Source organism: Trichosurus vulpecula, chromosome 1 (genome assembly GCF_011100635.1).
Source record: "Trichosurus vulpecula isolate mTriVul1 chromosome 1, mTriVul1.pri, whole genome shotgun sequence".
NCBI lineage: Eukaryota > Metazoa > Chordata > Mammalia > Diprotodontia > Phalangeridae > Trichosurus > Trichosurus vulpecula.
Genome location: NC_050573.1, coordinates 288,777,884 through 288,798,154, shown reverse-complemented (window position 1 = coordinate 288,798,154; position 20,271 = coordinate 288,777,884). Strand labels below are relative to the sequence as shown.

Sequence of the window (20,271 nt, the reverse complement as noted above, 5' to 3'; positions counted from 1 at the left end):
TGTAAACTTTTTTGATTTAGTGAACTCTCTGATGAAGAAACACCCTCTACCAATATTTTTAGAGATGAGGAAATTGAGACATAGAGAAGGTAAGTGATCCTCTCCCAGGGTCACATGGTAAGTGACTGAGGAAGAATTTGAACTTGGGTCTAATACAGGGTGGCAACTTCTCTGCAAATTAGAGTTGCAAAAGAGAACTAAGAAATCAAATGACTGGCCCAAGGTCAAAGAGTCAGGATGGGTCAGAGACAGAGTTTAACTGAAGTCTTCCTGGCAGATTAAGTAGCTTGCTTTGGTCCTACAGTTAGGAAGTACCAGGAGGCACTGTAGCCTCTGTCCCAACTGATTTCAATTCCATCACTGTCTCTAACACTACAATTTTGGTTTGGTTTTGTGGAGATTAGGGAAAATCTTTGGCAGGCATTTAAAATATTTGAAATGTTTAATCTGAAGATAACTTAAAACCCCTATACTAGATGCCACATGAGTGAGGTTGTCATCATGTGCTGGTGAAGGGCCCATCCTTTCCCACCTTAGTGTGGTCATGGCATGCAGTCTATTCTCTGTCTGTCTCTGTCTCTATCTTGTCTGTCTCTGTCTTTCTGTCTCTTTCTCCCTCCCTCCCTCAGTGTGTATCTCTGTCTTCTATCTGTCTGTATCTCTGTGCCTCTCTGTCTCTCTCTCATTTTCTTTCTCTCTTCCTCTCCCCTCTTTCCCTCTCCTCTTCCCCTCTCTTTCTGTTCACTTCTGTCTGTCACATCCCAACACACACACACACACACACACACACACACACACACACACACTGCCATAGTAGTTAGCAGACTACTACTCAAGATTTGCCATATCAGTCTAAAACAACAAACATTTCAGCACTGAGCCACCACATATCTAGTAAACAGCCAGCAAGCTTAGGAAGGTTGCTATCCTCCAGAGACTCAAGCAATGTATAACCTCATCCTTGGATTCCCTGGAAGTGGAACTCTGGGAGGATGTTCTCCTGGATGGAACCTCTCATCCAGTCCACCTTCCCTACATCTTTTAAACGCTAATCCTTGGCATGCAAATATCACAGAATTAAAGAATCTCAGAGTTCTAAGGAACTCAGAATCCATCTAGACCAGGATTATTAACCTTTTCTGAATCTTAGACTCCTTTACCAGTCTGTTGAAGCCTGTGAAACCCTTCTCAGAGTAATGTATTCTTTCAATTCATAATCAAAGGGAACACTGAATTTCATTTAATTTTTATTGAAAATAAAGGTATATTTTCCCTATCCAGTTTCATGGACCCCTTGAATTCTGTCCATAGACTTCTAGTTAAGGATCCTCAGTCCTGACAAACTCATATCTCTTTAGTACCAAACTTTAGTTCAACATACATTTTTGCAAATTCAACAAGTATATAAAAATACTCACTTTTAAGGGCTGTGACTATCATCCTTAGTTGTTCTTAATGTTAGAGGTTGGTGTGATTTTGAGGACACTGAAAGGTCACACCCCCCATGTTTCTCCCATTGGCTAGCTAGGATATCTACATCTACATCTACATCTACATCTACATCTACATCTACATCTACATCTACATCTTCTACCTATCTGTAATTCCACCTTTAGAGCTGGGCATCTGAGTAAAGATATTGCCTTCAGATAGTCACTATTAAACTGTGAACATATTCCCTGGGAGCAGAAAAAAAATGTGATGTAATTCAAATTGTTTTAAGCATTCCGTGAACCCTTTTGGTAATCATGTTACCCCACCCAAGAGCCAAAACACTGTCATATTTCTTTCAAGTCCATAGAATAAATCTCCTCCTACAGAACCTTCTCAGTTTTCAGAAGTTCCTTCCATTCCCATCTTCTGTGTTTCAGAAATCCTATATTTTGTTCCCTCGAGGCTTTGTTTAGTATCAAAACCTAATTTGTCTTATATTTATTTGTCTATCTACCTTGTATGCCCTATTAGATCATAAGTTCTTTGAGGGCTTATTTGTCTTTGTCTTTTTCACTTTTTCTTGTTCACTGATTAGCCCACAGCTTTTAGCATGGTGACTAATTCAAAGTAGCTGTGCTATAAATATTTGTTGAATTAAGAAAGGCAAACAGGAAGGAATTATTTTTGAGCCCCCAGATATGTATTTTAATGTGAACATTTTTTTTGCTTCAGCTGAATGGAAGAAATAACTTTAAAATTGTAGACTGTATGGAAAGGCAATGAGAGAAATATTTTTAGTTGGGGTGCTTTCAGTATTTCTCTTTTGCCAGCTAAAATCATACTTAATCTGCTTACCAATAAGACTAGTCTTCATCCCTCTTTATATTAAATTTTTTTCTGCAGCGGAGACTCACAGATTAGTGTCATTTTTTCTCTCTCAGATGCTTTTTGAAAAAAAAAGTCAATAATGAGGTATTACTGTAACATGTTCTAGCAGAGACTTAAAAATTTAATTGAAGTCTTTTGATTTCTTACCTTTTTTCAAAGCTAGAAACTTATAAATTGATATGGTGAAAAAACCTTGCCAAGAGAAAATGAAAACCAGTAGTCATTTCACATTTTTGAGTAGATTTCCAGCGACAGAGAGCGTGAAATAGCACTGCAGATTTCCAAACTTTAGGAATCTCTTTACATCCAGAGTAACCCTGAATTGGAAAGAATTAATACCAGTGCACTCACTCATAATAGGAGTACTAAAGTTCTGATAGTTACTGTTCATTTGGAAAAGGAAATGCTAATTAAAAAGAGTCAATATTGCTCCCTTAAGAGCAAGGCATACACATTAAACCCATTTCTTCTGATAGAATTAATAGACTGGTAGATCAAGGCAATGTTGTACCTAGATTTTAGAAAAGCATCTTACAAAGTCTGCTGTACTATTTCTGTAGAAAATAGCTATAACTAGCATTTTTGCATTACTCTTTTGAGGTTTGTAAAGTGTTTGAAATATGTTATCTTGCTTAATCTTCATAGCAATTGGCAGCTAGGTGGCACAGTTGACAGCACTGAATCTGAAGTCAGGAAAATGTGAGTTCATTACTTCGGTCACTTACTAGCTGTTTGACTCTTGATGAGTCACCCTCTGTATTCCTCAGTTTCATCATATGTAAAATGGGGATAATAATAAGTAGGTAAGTGTTACAGTGGAGAGAGGGCTGGGTCTGGAGTCAGGAAGATCTAGGATCAACTCTAGCCTTAGACGCTTACTAGTTTTGTGACCATGGGTAAGTCACGTAACCTCTTTCTACCTCAGTTTCTTCAGCTGTAAAAAGGGGATAATAATGACATCTACTTCCTATGGAATTGTGAAGATCAAATGAGATAATATTTGTAAAGCACTTAATAGTCTTTCCTTCAGCCCTTCTTTCCTTCCTTCCTTCCTTCCTTTCTTCCTTCTTTCCTTCCTTCCTTCCTGTGCTGTTGTAAGGATGAAATGAGATAGTATTTATAATGAGCTTTAAAAACCTTAAAGTATTAAATAAATCCTAGTTATTTTTACTCCTAATAATGTTATTATTATTATTACCAACATTCTGAAGTAGGTACTATTATCATCCCCATTTTACAGATGAGGAGACTGGAGCTGAATGACGTTAAATGACTTGTTCAGGGTCATAAAGCTGGTTAATGTCTGAGCCACTATATAGTGGTAGAGTTAGGTGGTTTTGGAATTGCTTGAATGACTGTACTCAAGGATTAAGCATCGATGGGGCTATGTCTACTTGCAAGGAGGTCATTAGTTGAGTGTCCCAGGTATCTATCAGTTCTTGGTCTATACTATTTAAGAATTTTATCAATTACTTGAATAAAGGGATAGATGCCATCCTTAATGCATTTGCAGATAATACAAAGCTAGGAGGGGATGTTGAATGACAGAATAAGGCCACAAAAATTCTCAAAAGAGAGATACTTGGGCTACTTCAATAAGTTGAAATTTAATAGGAATAAAAGTAAAGTCTTACACTTGGATTTTTAAAAAATCAATTGCAAAAGAAGGTGTTGGAGAAGATGTGACTAAACAGCAGCTTGCCTGAAAAAGATACATGAGTTTTTGTGGAATACAATATTGATGTATTAACAGTATAATGAAATTTACTTTTAGGTCAATGAAACTTTAGGATTCATTAAGGGTCATTCATTCCTAAAGAGGAAATAGTCCCATTAGACTCTGTCCCTGATCCATCTACACTGGAATATGGCATTCCATTTTAGGTGCCACCTTTTAGGAGGTATATTGGTCAGTTGAAAGGGAAACTGAAGGGCCACAAGATCATGCTATGTTAACTTCAACAGAAGGAACAAGGAGTTTTTAACCCAGGGAAGAAAAGCCCTCAAAAGACATGACATCTAACTTCAAATATGTTTATAAATATTTATAGGGCTTTATGTCTAGAAGAGGAGTAGATTTGTTCTTTTTGGCCACTAGGGCCAGAACTAGGAACAGTGGGAGAAAGTTGTAAATTTAGGCTTGGAATAAGGAAGATTTCCTTGTCATTAAAGCTATCCAAAAGTGGATTAAGTTATCTCAAGAAATAAGCTTCTCCACAGTAGATATCTTCAAGCAAAAGTTTTAAAACCCTTTTACAGTATATATTAAATTAGATGGCCTGCTTGAAGTCTCTTCCAAGTACAAATTTATATAATAATAAAAACAAAGGACTGGGCTGATTTAAAATGTGTAAAACAGACCAACCTGTGTCTTGTTCATGTATGAGAGCTTCACCCACTTCCGATTTCTTTCTTCAAGAGAGAGTTGTTATCTTTTCCTTATTTTCTCTTTTTTTTTTGTCATTGTATCCTCATTGCTTGGCATAGTGCCTGGCAACTACTAGGCACTTAATAAATGTTTGTTGATTGATTAATTCATTCATTATAAGCTTTCCTTCTAGTTTCCTTCTTTATTTCCCTCTCTTTCCTTGCATATACATTAAAGTAACATAAAGACTTAACAGAAATATTTGCTAATATGTGATGGTGGTCATGATCATGATCAGGATGGCTAGCTGTATATAGCACTTTAAGGTTTGCAGAGAACTTTACACATGTTATCTCACAACCATGTAAGGTAGTTGATATTATTACTCACATTTTACAGATGAGGAAATTGAGGCTGAGATGTTAAGTAACCTATCTAGGGTCACACAGTTAAATATATGAGGCAAGACTCAAACTCAAAATCTTGAAAATGATTGATAATGAGCTTATTTAAGGGTTATTTAATTTTTCCTATGCCTTTGCTAGCATCAGAGTCAGAGCAGAAGTTTGAAAATATAAAGAATAGAACCTGGAAATGCCATGTAGAGAATGAAAAACATATACAAAATACCTTTGTTAATTTGCTGAAGGAAAATATTTCATTTTCTTTTCTAACTCCAAGGTAATTGTTTCAAAGGTCATAACTGAATTATTTGTAATCCAATAAAAAAAATTTAGTTACTTGGGATCCTAATTTGTACATTGAATTTTTTGTCTTAATAAATTGCAGCAGTATTTCCACAAATACCTGATTCTGGCACTCACTTAACAGAGAATATAATTGAGTTTCTATTGGCATCAGATCTCAGAACAACTGAACAAATTGCTTTTATTGGCTCAATTAGATGGGACATGTTTCCCTATTGTTGTCCAGAGGGAACATAAAACACGGAACTTAAAAATCATCTGTTAAAAACTCCAAATGAATTTAGAAAAAAAGGGAATGGAGAGGACATCTTTGTTGGGGGTGGAAAATATTAAGGAAATCTAATATGAAATAAATTTCACAATTGATCCATTGTATACATGCAAATTTTGAGAATGCCTTTACCTACGAAAATATGCTACAAGCATAGGTTTTAAGAATAACTACTACATAAGATTCCTTTTGTAAAGTCAAATATGGTGAAGGAATTTCTTTATCCTGTTATGAGATAACAAATAAATTAGGGGTGGAAGATTTTTTTAATATTTGATCTTTTTTTTTAGAATGGAAAAAAACCCTCACTTATTTATTATGTATAAAACAATGTCCTTTAGCATTTTAAGCACTTTAAAAACCTTCATTTCACTTGCTGATTTGCAGTCATTGAAAGGAAAGGTACTTGAGAAATCACTGATCCTTTGTCCTTTTCTTCAGTTTTTAGGTAGGAGTGTGTTGAAATTAGGGCACAGTGGTGTACTGAAATCCCTCAACTTGCTTTGTTTTGTGTTTGACTTTTAAAATGAGCAACATTAAATGTGTGTTAACACAGATGTAAATTTAGTGTCTGGTTGTCAAGAGGCGGTTAATGAATCAATCAAATATCTACTTGAGAAGGATCTTGAAATATAGTTGTTTTGGGCAGAAATTGGGGAGCACGGAGGGTATTCACAGGCAGGAAGATGGAAGTACACAGACAAGAGTGGACGTGTTATATTGAGAGGATAGTAAGGAAACGGCATGACAGGCAAAAAAAAAAAGGACTGTACATGTCAGTGAATATGAGGAAATGAAGCTGGAGAGGGAATGTGGTGCCATATTACTGAAGGCCTTAAAAACCAGGCAGAAGAGTTTGGACTTAATCCAGAAGTTACTGGGGAGCCATCATAGGTTATTGAGCCTGTGAACTGTAAGATAAAGAAATATCCCATTAATCTTGCAGTGATGTGTGAGTTGATTAGAGGCAGGGTAGAAGAGAAACTGGGTGATGATTAAAAATCAATAATCCATGTTTCAGTTTTTTAATAGACTTTATTTTTTCAAACATTTTGATATCTAATTTAAATCCGTCTTGTAATTTGATTTCATTTTCTTTCATCAGAAGTAGAATCCACTAAATTTTCCTTAAGTCTGTTATATTGTAGGTCAAATGATTTCGATTACATTAATCTTTCTGTAAGGAAACATTTCTTTTTTTAATTTAATTTTTATTTTTATTTTGCTTTTTGGCAGGGCAATTGGGGTTAAGTGACTCGCCCAAGGTCACACAGCTAGTACATGTGTCAAGTGTCTGTGGCCGGATTTGAACTCAGGTCCCCCTGACTCCAGGGCCAGTGCTCTACTTACTGCAGCACCTAGCTGCCCAAGGAAACATTTCCAATCTTTTAATCAACCTTAAGGTTTATCTTTGCAGCAGCTAGGTGATACAATGAATAGAACGCCAGGCCTAAAGTCAGACAGATTCATCATGTTGAATTCCAATCTTGCCACAGACACTAAGCTGTGTGACCCTGGGCAGGTCCCTTAACCCTGTTTGCCTCAGTTTCCTCATCTGTTAAATGAGCTGGAGAAGGAAATGGCAAACCACTATAGTATCTTTGCCAAGAAAACCCCAAATGCGTCATGAAGAGTTGGACGTGACTGAACAACAACATTCTTGCTTTATTCCTTTCAAATCCATTCAAGTTCCTTACTTCTCAGAGTAATAATTTGTCAATTAATTAATTAGTTAGTTAACTCATTTGAGCATCAAAATGACAGTAGATAAAGAAAGAGCCATGAAGTCAAGAAAACTTCAATTCATGTCCTGTCTCTGACACATACTAGTTTTTTGACCACAGAAAGCCACTTAGTCTCTCAGCTGCTCAGGTTAAGTGAAAAATGGTGGAGGGATCTTTCCATATTGGGTGCTCCCCACTGATGAAATCACAAATCTGTTCCCTTCCAAAATTTAATTATCAATTTCATGTTTTCATCAGCTTCTCTTCGTTCCATTTGTTTTTGTCATTTCTACTCTTGCAAGACAAGAATTGTGCTTGCAAATTTGCTTTATACAGTGCCTATCACAATACCAAATTTGTTGTTGTTGAGTTGTGTCTGACTCTTCGTGACCCCATTTGGGTTTTCTTGGCAAAGAGACTGGAATAATTTTCTATTTCCTTTTCCAGTTCATTTTACATATAAGGAAACTGAGGCAAACAGGGTTAAATGCCTTGCCCAAGGTCACACAGCAATTAAGTTTCTGAGGCTGTATTTGAACTCATGAACAAGAGTTTTCCTTGACTCTAGGCCTCACACTCTATCCACTACACCATATAGCTGTCCCCATATCACTCCCATAGTACCAAATGTACAACAAATAATTTGAGATAATGCTAATTCCTCTTAGGTTGTAGAGAATAAGTTGTATTTTAAGATGTAATAATAGTGCTAAAATAATGTTTTTAGTACCTTGCTAATCATCTTTTAAATATAAAACTAGGTTATTTTCGAAGGAAATGTAAAGAGATTGCAAAGTTTCATGATGAAGAATCGTGATGGTTTATGTAAATATGATGACATGAATGCCACACCCTTGCATCATGCAGCTGCACAAGACCAAGTCGAACTGCTGGAGATGATTGTCAATGACTCCCAATTTGAAGGTAACTCATAGTTAGGATATGTATACACCCTGATGTTAGCCCGTTCCTGCTCCGTATAAGCTGATAGCCCCTCAATACAGCACAAATTTGGGAAGATGAAGAGAGTGAGTGGAGACCAAATGGACCAATGGACCAGTAGGGACCAAAGCTCTCTAGTATATTCGTGATAGATATATAGACTATGAAGAACAAATCCAGTCCCAGATTTGGTGGTTTACCAGATCCTGAAGTGCCAGCAGCATAATTATCACATTGGAATGAGTCCTACATTAATGATTATTCATTATACACTTAATGCATTTTTGAAATGTATATATATGCACATATGTACATGTACATACGTGTGCACATGTAGGGACTCACACACATGTGTTTATCCATGTATCATGTATGTGTTATATATACATGCATGCACATATATACACATATTCTCATATACATACACATATACATATACACACATGCATGCACATACACATATGTATGTGTGTAATTGAGATGTAGTACACCATAGCACGTAGAGCTGGCCTCAATCAAAACATTTGGCATAGCAGTCTTGTTTCTGGCAATCCACTGGCTATGTGACCATGGGCAAAGCATTTAACCTGTCACTGTTCTAGTCAGCTGCCTAAGTCCATAACATGCAAAGTAGGTGCCAATCTGTATCGGTAAGGAGAGGTCGTCTTCAAGCACTCCCTACACCAATGAAATAACAGGTCTGCTCAGCAACCAATTATATCTCCTCTCTCCATATCCATCTTTCTATGTAGATGTACACTTATATTTACAATGTATAAAGTAGGTAAAGTAGAACAAAAAAATAGATACATTCCTCTGTGAAGTATCTGTTAGGAAATCTTTTTGAGGTGAGATATGTTTCCTAAGGAGTGAATTTCTCCAAATTAAACACAAGAAACTTGACTGGGAAACATTCAGTTATCTCTACCTTTGGCAGGAATTGGGTCTTGTTTTTCTTTATTTTGGTCACTGTCTCTGGCTTAGTACCTTATGTTCAGTAGGCACTCAGGAAATGCTTGTTGATTTGTTGATAGAGGGCTGAAGCTGATTGTGTTTTTATTAGGTCATTTGAGAGAAATTATTATTAAATATTCAATTATTGGGCAGATCTAGGTGTTTTTTTCCCTTCCTAGATCCTCATTCTCTACTAGGCCAAGCCAGCATCAGAAGGACGTTGTTGATAGATAAGATTGCCCAAATCCCCAGGGTACCTGCTTTTTGATCTTGGGTGGGAGTTGTTGCCCCAGTCAAACAGAAATCCTTACAAGGAATTTAATCTAAGGTGAATTGTGGCCCATTGTATTCTGCTGATCCAGGTCTGAGCAGATATGGACCCTGTTTTATCTAGATTGCACTAGGCCAGGGCAGCAAAGAGATAAGTCTCTTGTTCTAAGCCTGAGTGATCAGTCAAGTCCCCAAGCACCTCATTAGAATAAGCCTACCTCTCATTATACTATTCATTATTTTCATCAATTTTTAAAAATTGATTTTATTTTTAATTTATGAATAAAACAAGGATTTCCATAACATAGTACAATAAAAAGATGCTTGCACATGAAATTGCAAATCCACTATGCCCAACTTGCTATTCCTTTCACATATACAACAAAATTATCATGTAAATTTATTTTTTTTCCTTTTTTCTTTCCTTCCCCCACCCCCTGCCCTAGTGATGTCTACCATTAGACAGGAACACCCATTCTTCCAAGGATATATAAGCTTTCACTGAGTTCCATGAGGGGTCTTTGGCATTTGAGAGTACTACTGAGTCCTTTTATTAATTAACTGCTAGCATGGTCAATAAAAATATTAATTACCTAGAAACTATGCCTTTTGAACTTTTTATACATCATACAGTATAGCCAGAAGAAAATGTATTGCTTGCATTTTATGCTGCTTTTTGTTTCTCCTAGGACTGAACATACTGGATATTTCAGGAAATACCCCTTTGCACTGGGCCGTTGAGAAAAAACAGGTTGAAAATGTTAAGTTTCTTCTTAGCAGAGGAGCTAATCCAAACATTTGCAACAACAATTTGGTGGCACCCCTTCACCTAGCTATTCAATCTTTTTATAATGACATAGTGAAGGTAAGTCTGCCATTAGAAGTATGGATGTATTTGCATAAAAGTGTGTGTGTGTGTGTGTGTGTGTGTTTGTACATGCGTATGCATATAAAGTGTGTGGGTGTGAGTGGGTGTGTACAATTCATGAATCCTTTTCAAAATGTTGTTGTCTGAAGGTGGATCAGATTGACCTGATAAACTCAGAATAAACAGAAATCGTGTGACTAGCAATATCTCTGAACAACTTAAGTGAATCACCCTCTGAATAGCATGGGAATTAGCAATGTTGTTTTCAGTGCTCTTGGAAATGACCATTTGTAGCATCATTTTCTGCAGTGGTTAACAGCATCAAACTATCATCATGAAAACAGAAAAGAGGGTAGAGTGGGATCACACAGGACAGAAGGCCATTTTACATATATATGTATATACATATATACACACACATATATATTCTGTTTCATGGATTAAAACATGCATTAAAAACTAATTAACACAGAAGAATTAAGTCAAATCAAGTCACAAGCATTTATCAAATGCCAGTCACCATGTAAACCACTCAAGATAAAAAAAAACAAGGCAAAAAAGGCCTAGTTCTCAGGCTACAGGGGAAGACAATATGTAATCAACTTTGTACTGATAAGATATATACTGGATAAGTTGTTCATAATGATTTGGGAGAAGTGTCTAGCATAAAGAAGAATGACTTCTTATAGAAGATGGGATTTTAGCTGGGACTTGAAGGAAGTTGGGGATGGAGATGAAGATAAGAGAATTTCAGAATGAAGAACAGTGAAAAAGCCCAGAGTTGGAAGATAGAGTTTCAATTTCCAAGGATCAACAAGGAGGCCACTGTTGGTGGGGAGTAAGGTGTGAGATGATTGAGAAATGTAGGAAAGAGACAGATTATAAATGTCTCTGAATTCCATATAGATGGTTTTATATTTGATCATAGAGGTAACAGAGAGGAGGTGAACTGGTCATATAGGCAAAGAGTGGGATAATAGAACTTGTATGTTGATGTATTAGGTGGACAAGAAGAAGACCTCCAACATGTTGAATGCATCCTCTCTATAGGATTTTTTTAAAATGTGCAAAAAGTTGCTCCAAATGATATGTAGAAAGGTTACATTCTCTGCCATTCTCCACTAATGATGCCAGAGATGTCCTAGTTTCATATATAAAAGAGTGCTGGCTTTGGAGTGAGAAGAAACCTCCTTTCAAGTCAGATCTTTTATTTACTAACACTATGATCCAGGATAAATTACCCTCTGCCAGCCTCATTTCTTCACCTCTAAAATGAGGAAAATAATAATTGAACTTACTTATCTCTTGAAGTTGTCATGACAGAAGAACTTTATGAATCTCCATAAACAATATATACCTCTGGATCATCACTTTTTCAGTATTGGAATGTCACACTGACTGAAGTAGAGATAGCCCTGTCAGTGTAGAAAGGACCATATTTCGCAATCTGGAACATATTTTCTGATTTTAAAAAAGCCACCTTAAAAATGGTGGCTTGTTTAGCTCACCTTGTAACCATTGGCACCTATAGTCAAAAACCTGGCATTATTTATAGTGGATTGATCTTCAAGTCAGGATGATCTAGGCTTGAGGCCCACCTCTGACTCATCCTGTTTGTGTGACATTGTACAGGTCACTTAATTTCTCGGTTACCCCTGTACAACTCTCTGAGATATAGCAGGTACCACTCTGCCTTTGTGGAGGGAACTTCGGAACCCAGATGAAGTCATAGAACTAATAAAAAGTAATTTTTTAAAAAAATTCAAGAGAAGTGGATTTAAACTGATAATAGGAGTTTACATATTGATGAAATCATATGTCTGGATCAAAACAATAATAAAGATTCACTTTTTCATTTAAAACTGACCAATAACATTTGAAATTTTAATAATTTCAATTTTATAAGACAAAGGGAAATTTTTAAAAATTCCCAACAGTATGATGTATTTTCTAGTGCATCTCACTGTCCAATTTCAGTTTCTTTCTTCCCTCTTTGCTTATCTTTTGCCTTCATTTCTATTTGTCTTCTTCCCTCTCCATAGCATATGTAAAGCATTTTGTAAACCTTAAATGCTATATAAATATTAGTTATTGTTTTCTTCTATAAGCTGATGTTACTCATCCCCTCACACTAGTGTTTTAGGACTAAAAAAGAAAAAGCCTGGAGACCCAGTGTTGAGGAATATTAGGGATTAGGGTTGCTTCGAGGATTCAAGTCAACAAGCATTTATTGAGTACCTACTACGTACCAAGCACTGAAAGCAACTATGTACAAAACAAGAAAGCATAGGGTAAATTGAAGATTATTAACATTTTGCACTAGCATTGAGAGGCATCAGGAAAGACTTATTGTAGAAAGTGAGATTTTAGCTGGGCTTTGACACAAGCCAGGGGATGGACAAGAAAGAGATGAAGATTCCAGGCATGAGTGACAGTCAGTGAAAATGCTCAGTCAGAAGAAAGTGTCAGTGTGTAAGAAATAGAAAGGAGGACAGTGTTAATGGATTGTATGGCATGAGGTACACAGTAAAATGCAAGAAGACTGTAGGTTTGGAAGGAGCTGGGTTACATGAGTTTTCATAGACAAGCAGAAGATTTTATATGTGATCTTGGAGTCAACAGAGAGCCACTTGATTTGATTAAGGTATGGGGGAGTGATAAGGTCATATCTGCATGTTAAGAAAATCATTTTGGCAGCAGGGTAAAGGATGGTCTACAATGGGGAAAGATTTTTAAAATTTTATTTTGGAGGGGGAAGGCAAGGCAATTGGGGTTAAGTGACTTGTCCAAGGTCACACAGCTAGTAAGTGTGTCAAGTATCTGAGGCTGAATTTGAACTCAGGTCCTCCTGACTCCAAGGTTGGTGCTCTACTCACTGCACCACCTAGCTGCCCCAACTGGAAAGATTTGAGGGAGGGAAAATAAACAGTAGGATACTGCAACAGTTTAGTTGCAATGTGATGAGTTCCTACACCAGGATATTGTCAGGAGAGAAGGGGATGTATATGAGAGGTGTTATGAAGGTAGACATGATAGTTTGGCAACTGATTGGATATGTGAGTAAAAGAGTGAAGAGTCAAGGATGTCACTTAGATTGAGAGCCTGGGTGACTGACTGGGAGGATGGAGGTATCTTTGATCATGATAGAGAAGTTAAGAAGAGGGGAAGGTTTTGGAGATAAAACAATGGATTTAGTTTTGGATATATTAAACTTAAGATGTCTGAGACATCTAGTTTGAGATTTCTAATAGTTATTTGGAGATGTGAGACTGGAGGTTAGGAGAGGTAGAGGCTGGACAAAGATCTTGGAATCATCTGCTCAAATCCACTACAAAATAGACCCAAGGGATCCACATTAATACATAACCTTTGTAGCCTTTTCAATTTGGCAAAAATCCCCAGTATGATTATAAAATTTATATTGCTCTCAGCTCCTGTGCAAACTGGTACCTTCAGTACACGCTTCCCTGAATATGACTCTTGGAGTCATCCAGATATGGCATGAATTTTCAAAGAGCCATTAAATCCAGCATTTCAATTTATAGAAGTAATTGATTCGTGGTCTCAGTCCCGTTTTGCTCCTACTCCTTTGTTCTTGATAATGGATCAAATAATGGTAAGGTTGGAAAGAGAAGACTAGATAGCCACTTGTTCCTCACTCCTGATTCTAGAATCTCCTAATGAAAGAACCAGCTGACCTATGAGGTCTTTGCTGTCTTTGAACATCTTTGATTCTGGAATATCATTCACAGGATAAGGCTCACACTCCACAAGTGTAAAATTACTATCTAACTCTTACTTGCTTTTAAAATAAAGTTTTTGCAAATGCTTATTTTGGGAGTTTTACTTTCATTAGTTAAGTTGTAATTTTAATTCTTGATAATTTTATTTTCTTCTCTACATAGGTCTTGATTGAGCACAGTAATACTGATGTTAATTTGGTAGGAGAAAATGGAAACACACCCCTGTTGCTGGCCTGCTCCAAAGATAATAGTGAAGCACTAAAACTCTTGGTTTGTATAATGATTTTATTTTTTTCATTGGTCTCTATTTTAGGTCAGTGTATACTGTTAATGGTTACCACTACATATATGATGTGACCAAAGCATCTTGAAAGTATTCTTGGGAGGGACTTTGTTTTTAACTCTTGTGATGAACAGAATTTAACTTTCTACAACTATTGGAAAATTCTTTTGAGGTCTTGTGGCTATTATGGGTTTTTTTTTTGAAGTTGAGTTTATGTTACTGTCCTGTTCAAAGTACAATAATCATTTCCTGAAAGTAATATTGGCAGCAAGGTGGTGCAGCGTTAGATTTGGAGTCAGAAATACATCAGTTTAAATCTTGCCTCAGAAACTTTGTAACTATTTGACTCTGGGCAAATCGTTAACTTCTCTGCCTCAGTTTGCTCAACTGTCAAAAGGGGGATAATAATAGTAACTCCCTCATAGTGTTGTTGTGAGGATCAAATGAGAAAACATACTCAAAGTGCTTTCTAAACCTTAAAGCACCTTGCAAACATGCTGGTGCTGATGAGGAGGAAGAGGAAGAGGAGGATGGTGTTTCAACAATCCAGCTAGCAGCTTCTGTGGGGGTGTAAGATCCACCCACAGCTAGCACCCAGAAAGCTGCCAACAGCACAGGTTCTTTTGATCTGCTTAATTAAGGAAAGCAAGGTGAAGGGGTTGACAAGCTTACTTTGATTTCAGCATACAAATATCATTCCCTTAGTTCAGGGGAAAAAGCCAGCACCCTGAACTGTAGAACAAAATGCAAACAAATTACAAACATCAACAGACAGACTTTGTCTGATTCAAATCCCAACACATAGTTACCAGAGTTCAACGAAGTCTCAGCATCCGGGTTTACAAGCTGGAGGGCTTCTCAGCTACAGCTGCCTAGAGTCTCCTCATCAACACCATCTCCAGAGCCCCACACAAATGGCTCTGTCCTCCCTTCTTATAGGGCTTCAGACATCATCAAACATCATCTGAATCACCAGAGCCTGAGGTTCTTGAGTTGGCCCCTCCCGTTAGGACTCTGGGAGGTTCACATCCACATGGATTAGGTTAACACCTAATGGGGTTTGGGCCTGGGGCTTAACACCTAGTAAGGCTCACTGAATTACTCAAAGAAAACAAAGGCCATTTTGCTTATCAACACAGATGGTGATGATGATGATGGAGTTTTCTACAGTAGGCTGGTAGCTCAGTTTCAAACTACACATCTTAGGATGTCTGCTGGGTAGTAAAAGGAACCCTGGACTTGGAATCAGGAATCTATTTTTCAAAACAAGACTCTGACATTCACAAGGCTTGTGACTTTAAGCAAATCACTTCACATCATGAATTTTAAGATAATAATACTTACGTTGTAGACCTCATATACATATTATAGAGAAAGTGCTTTGTAGCCCCTGAAGCAATAGGCAATTGTGAGTTATTACTAGGATTTATTATAGAAGGTACACACAAATTGTTTTTCTAGTATTTTATTTATTTTAGACTGCATGATTAAGGTATTGCCAAAGATAAATTCTGTCTGGATTTCAGCACGGTATTTGGTGAAGTGTCTCCTAATATTTTGGTAGGTAAGATGAATAAATGAAACTATATGGTCAGATGGTAGTCCACCTAGCTATATTTATACCTGGAATAATGACCATACCAAAGAGTACTAACTAATGGTTGTCAACCTAGAGGAAGATATCTGATCCGTGACTTTTTATTTAGCCTTATTGTGTTCAACATTTTTGACTTCTTGAGTGAAAGCACACCTATGAAATTTGCAGAAAGCGATAGCTAATATATTGGATGATGGAATAAAATTCTCAAAAGATCTAAAGTGCCTAGCTCATAAGCCCAAGGGATCTAGAGCTAAAAGGCTGTTAGGAGATCATCTAGTCTACATCCTCTTTTTTTCTTAATCGATAAAGAAATAACCATACAAAACTAACAAAATGAAATGTAGGAGAGATCATTGTGAGTTCCTAATTTTAAGTTAATCAATTCAACTACTCCAGAATACCAACTATGCCAGTCACAGTTTAATAGCAATAAATGAGAAAAATATTTAGGGGTTTTAGTTGGCCCCTGTAGGAGTCATCATGGTGATGTATTTGTTTCCAAAGCTAATGTAAACTGGGACCACTTTAATAGAAGCACAGAGTCCAAAACACGTGAGATGCTAATCCTCCCCTATATTTATGCTGGTCAGAACACATCTGGACCTTTGTGTTCAAAACCAGGTATCATTTTAAATTATATTTTAGTTTTACTTCTATTTTCAGTTCTGAATTCTCTCCCTTGCTACTCTCATTTCTCATCTATCGAGAAGGCAAAGGAAAAAAATGCCACACATATGAATAGTCAGGCAAAAAAATGCTGCATTAGCCATGTTTGAAAGAAAGAAAAAGAAAGAATAAAGTATGCTTCAATTTTCACTCTGACTCTACCAGCTCTCTCTTTGGAGGGGAACACCATGTTTCTTCATGAGTCCTTTGGAATCGAAGTTGATTTATTGTTCAGTTTTTTCAGTGATGTCTGGCTCTCTGTGATCCCATTTGGGGTTTTCTTGGCAAAGATACTGGAGAGATTTGCCATTTCCTTCTCCAACTCATTTTACAATGAGGAAACCGAGGCAAACAGGGTTAAGTGACTTGTCTGTGGTCACACAGCTAGTAAGTGTCTGAGGACAGATTTGAACTCAGGAAGATGTCTCCAGGCCCAGTGCTCTATCCACTCTGCTACCTAGTTGCCCTGTCAAAGTTGATTATCTTTGCAATATTGCTGTTATTCTTCTGAGTCTGCTTGTATCACTTTATATCAGTTAATATGTTTTCTGAGGTTTTTCTGAAACCATACCTTTCGTTATTGTTTTCAGTACAGTTATATTCCATTACATTCTTATGGGGCACCTGGAAGGGACAGTGAATAGAGCATTAGGCTTGAAATCAGGAAGACTGACTTCATGAATTCAAATCTAGCCCCAGACATTTCCTAACTAGGGGTCAACTGTTTGCCTCAGTTCCTCATCTGTAAAATGAGCTGGAGAAGGAAATGGTGAAAACTCCAATTTCTACCAAGAAAACCACAGAAGTGGTCATGGAGAACTGGACATGACTGGAAAATGACCTAACAACAAAATTCATATGCCTTAACTTGTTCAACTATTCCCTGATTGATGGGCATCCCCGGTTTCCATTTTTTTCTGATACCACAAAAAGAGCTACTAGAAACATTTTTGCATCCTTTCCCTCTTTCTTTGATCTCACTGGTATATAGACCAAGCAGTGGTATCACTGGGTCACAGGTTAGGCATACTTTCAGGCATAATCCCAAGTTGCTTTACAGAACGGTTGGTCTAGGTCATAGTACAACCTATTTTCTCACAGTATCCAAACCCAACATTGGTCACTTTACTTTTTTGCCATTCTAGATAATCTAATGGTATGAAATAGTACCACAGAGTCATGTTAATTTCACTTCTCTGATTATTAATGATTTAGAGCATTTTTACATGGTTATTGATAACTTGGATTTCTTCTTCTAAAAATTGCTTATTCATATCCTCTGACTATTTATCAATTGGTTGAATGGTTCTTACTCTTGTAAATTTGTAGATACATTTATTTTAAAAGGAATATTAGCAAAGTCCTAAACTAAAGGCTTATCCAATCCTTTACATTCCTTGGGAGGTGAATAGTTTGATGTTCAGGAGCACAAAAGTCACTTTGTAGATAATCCAGCTTTATTAGTTTATATTTTTCCTTTCTCTTGGAGGCCACTTTCAAACTAATTCATTCTTCCCCACCAGTGAGTGAGATGATAAAATAAAATTAATTTTAAAAACCCAATCAGTTCTCTTTTACTATCAATCTATGTTAAATGTATCGTAGAAAGGGGTAGATGAAAATGATTACCTAAATATAAGCTTTCTCCATGAAAGGACTTCTATGATTCAGCAACAACACCAGCTTCTTGACTAGTATGTTTTAGTTGGTATAAATGCATTGAATCAGGACCTTCCTTGAGTATATTATTACTTTCTATAATAACAAGAAAGATTTAGAATCAAAATGGCAAAGTGAGATTTTTAAAACAGAATAGTGATCTTATTGGAAATTGACTTCATTTTGCTAAAGTGTTGAAAAAAGTTTCCATTGAAGTCTGATTTATCTCTACCTCATTTGTTTCATCATTTGATAATTTTTATTATGCTGCCAGATCCCCTACTCCAGTTCCCAGAATTATCTCTTTAATGGTTTTTATCTGGTCCCCTGAAGTTTTTCTTAGTTATTTTTCATTTATCATTGAATCTAACTATTGTGTTTGAAACTTAGTACTGACTAAATAGTCTGTAAGAAGAGATGAGAACCATTGTCCATTCTTAACCACCTTCCTACAGGGCATTATATTATTTGACTTCATTCTGGATTATTTTTCAGATGCATAATGGGGCAAAACTATGTAGAGCAAACAAATTTGGATGTTTCCCAGTTCACATAGCTGCATTTTCAGGTTCCAAGAAATGCATGGAAATGTTGTTAAAATTTGGTAAGTAAAGGCCTTTATGTAATAGACAGCAATAATAAACATACTATTCCTTTAATGGAGGTTGCAATTTATATTATTTTTCAACAACACTTACCGTGTGCATATAGGCAAGATTTTATTCTTACTTTCCACATTTCGTGACATTTCAGTTTGTATATTTAGTAATATTTAATTTGGTTTTCTTATGAAGGTGAAGAACAAGGATATTCCAGGCAAAATCAGATGAATTTTCTCAATAATAAAAACGCAAGTCCTCTTCATTTTGCTGTTCAAAGTGGTGACTTAGAAATGATTAAAATCTGCCTGGCAAGTGGAGCACAGATTAAACTAGAAGAGGTAATTTTTCATACATTTTTATCACAGTTATACATTTGCTTTTTGTAAACTTTTTTTCCCAAATGCTTTTATGGCTCCATGATCACTGAGTAAGGAGCAAATGAATATAGCAGTAAATGGATCATGAGCAAAGCAGAATACAGTCAAAAATTCAGCTTTTAGCTGTGTGTGATAGGACTTCTTGAAACACAAAATAACTTCTAAATAATGGTTACAGTGGGAAAAAAGATAACTGGTCCTGCTGCCATGATGTCACATGGCAAAAAGAAGTAGGGATTTCAAAATTAGCTAAATGTTTAGTGAATTCATTGGTTCATCCTGTTTTTGTAATGAATAATGAAAGTATATATAGTAATTAAAATATCACTAAGCTGAGATTGCATTAACTGAAGAATTGTGTCTAGATCAAGGGAAGTAATATTCTGTCCACATCAAACTACAGCTAAAATACTGAGTATAGTTCTAGATGTCATGATTTAGGAAGATTATTAACAAAGATAGTGTGGTATAGTGGGTAGAGCCTTTACCTTGGAGTTAGGACTATCTGGTCTTGAGTCTTGCCTATGACATATGCTGATTAAATCATTTGAGGCAAGTCACTTAATGTTCTAGTGCCCTGGGCACTGTTCTAAGACTAAATGGAAAGTTACTGATCTGCTTTGGTTGAGGGCATAAGAGAGAGAGGGAAAGATATTCTTCAGCAGGAGCTCCCTATAATAATGAAATCACAGGTCTACAGAAAAATAATAGCAGATACAAAGATGGCTGAATAAGGATGGCTAAAGAATCTTTAAAGGAACTATGGGTGTTTAGGGAACAGAAAACTAAGGGAATGAGGATATTCTAATATAATTCTATATAATAGTGATATTCCAATATTTGAATTACTATAATGTAGAAAATACTGTCATTTTCCTATGTCACTTCAGAAGGTAGAAGTAGGTTCAGTAGGAA

The 20,271-nt window shown here is 36.4% G+C and overlaps 1 protein-coding gene across 1 annotated transcript in view; it reads left to right on the top strand.

Moving 5' to 3' along the window:
- Window positions 1-20,271, top strand: part of TRPA1 (transient receptor potential cation channel subfamily A member 1) — a 72,085-nt gene that overhangs the window by 1,443 nt on the left and 50,371 nt on the right. Inside the window, exons 2-6 of the mRNA XM_036744153.1 lie at window positions 8,154-8,316; window positions 10,248-10,423; window positions 14,332-14,439; window positions 18,873-18,981; window positions 19,172-19,317. Coding sequence (XP_036600048.1) covers window positions 8,154-8,316; window positions 10,248-10,423; window positions 14,332-14,439; window positions 18,873-18,981; window positions 19,172-19,317 — 702 coding nt within the window. The remainder of the gene's footprint in view (window positions 1-8,153; window positions 8,317-10,247; window positions 10,424-14,331; window positions 14,440-18,872; window positions 18,982-19,171; window positions 19,318-20,271) is intronic.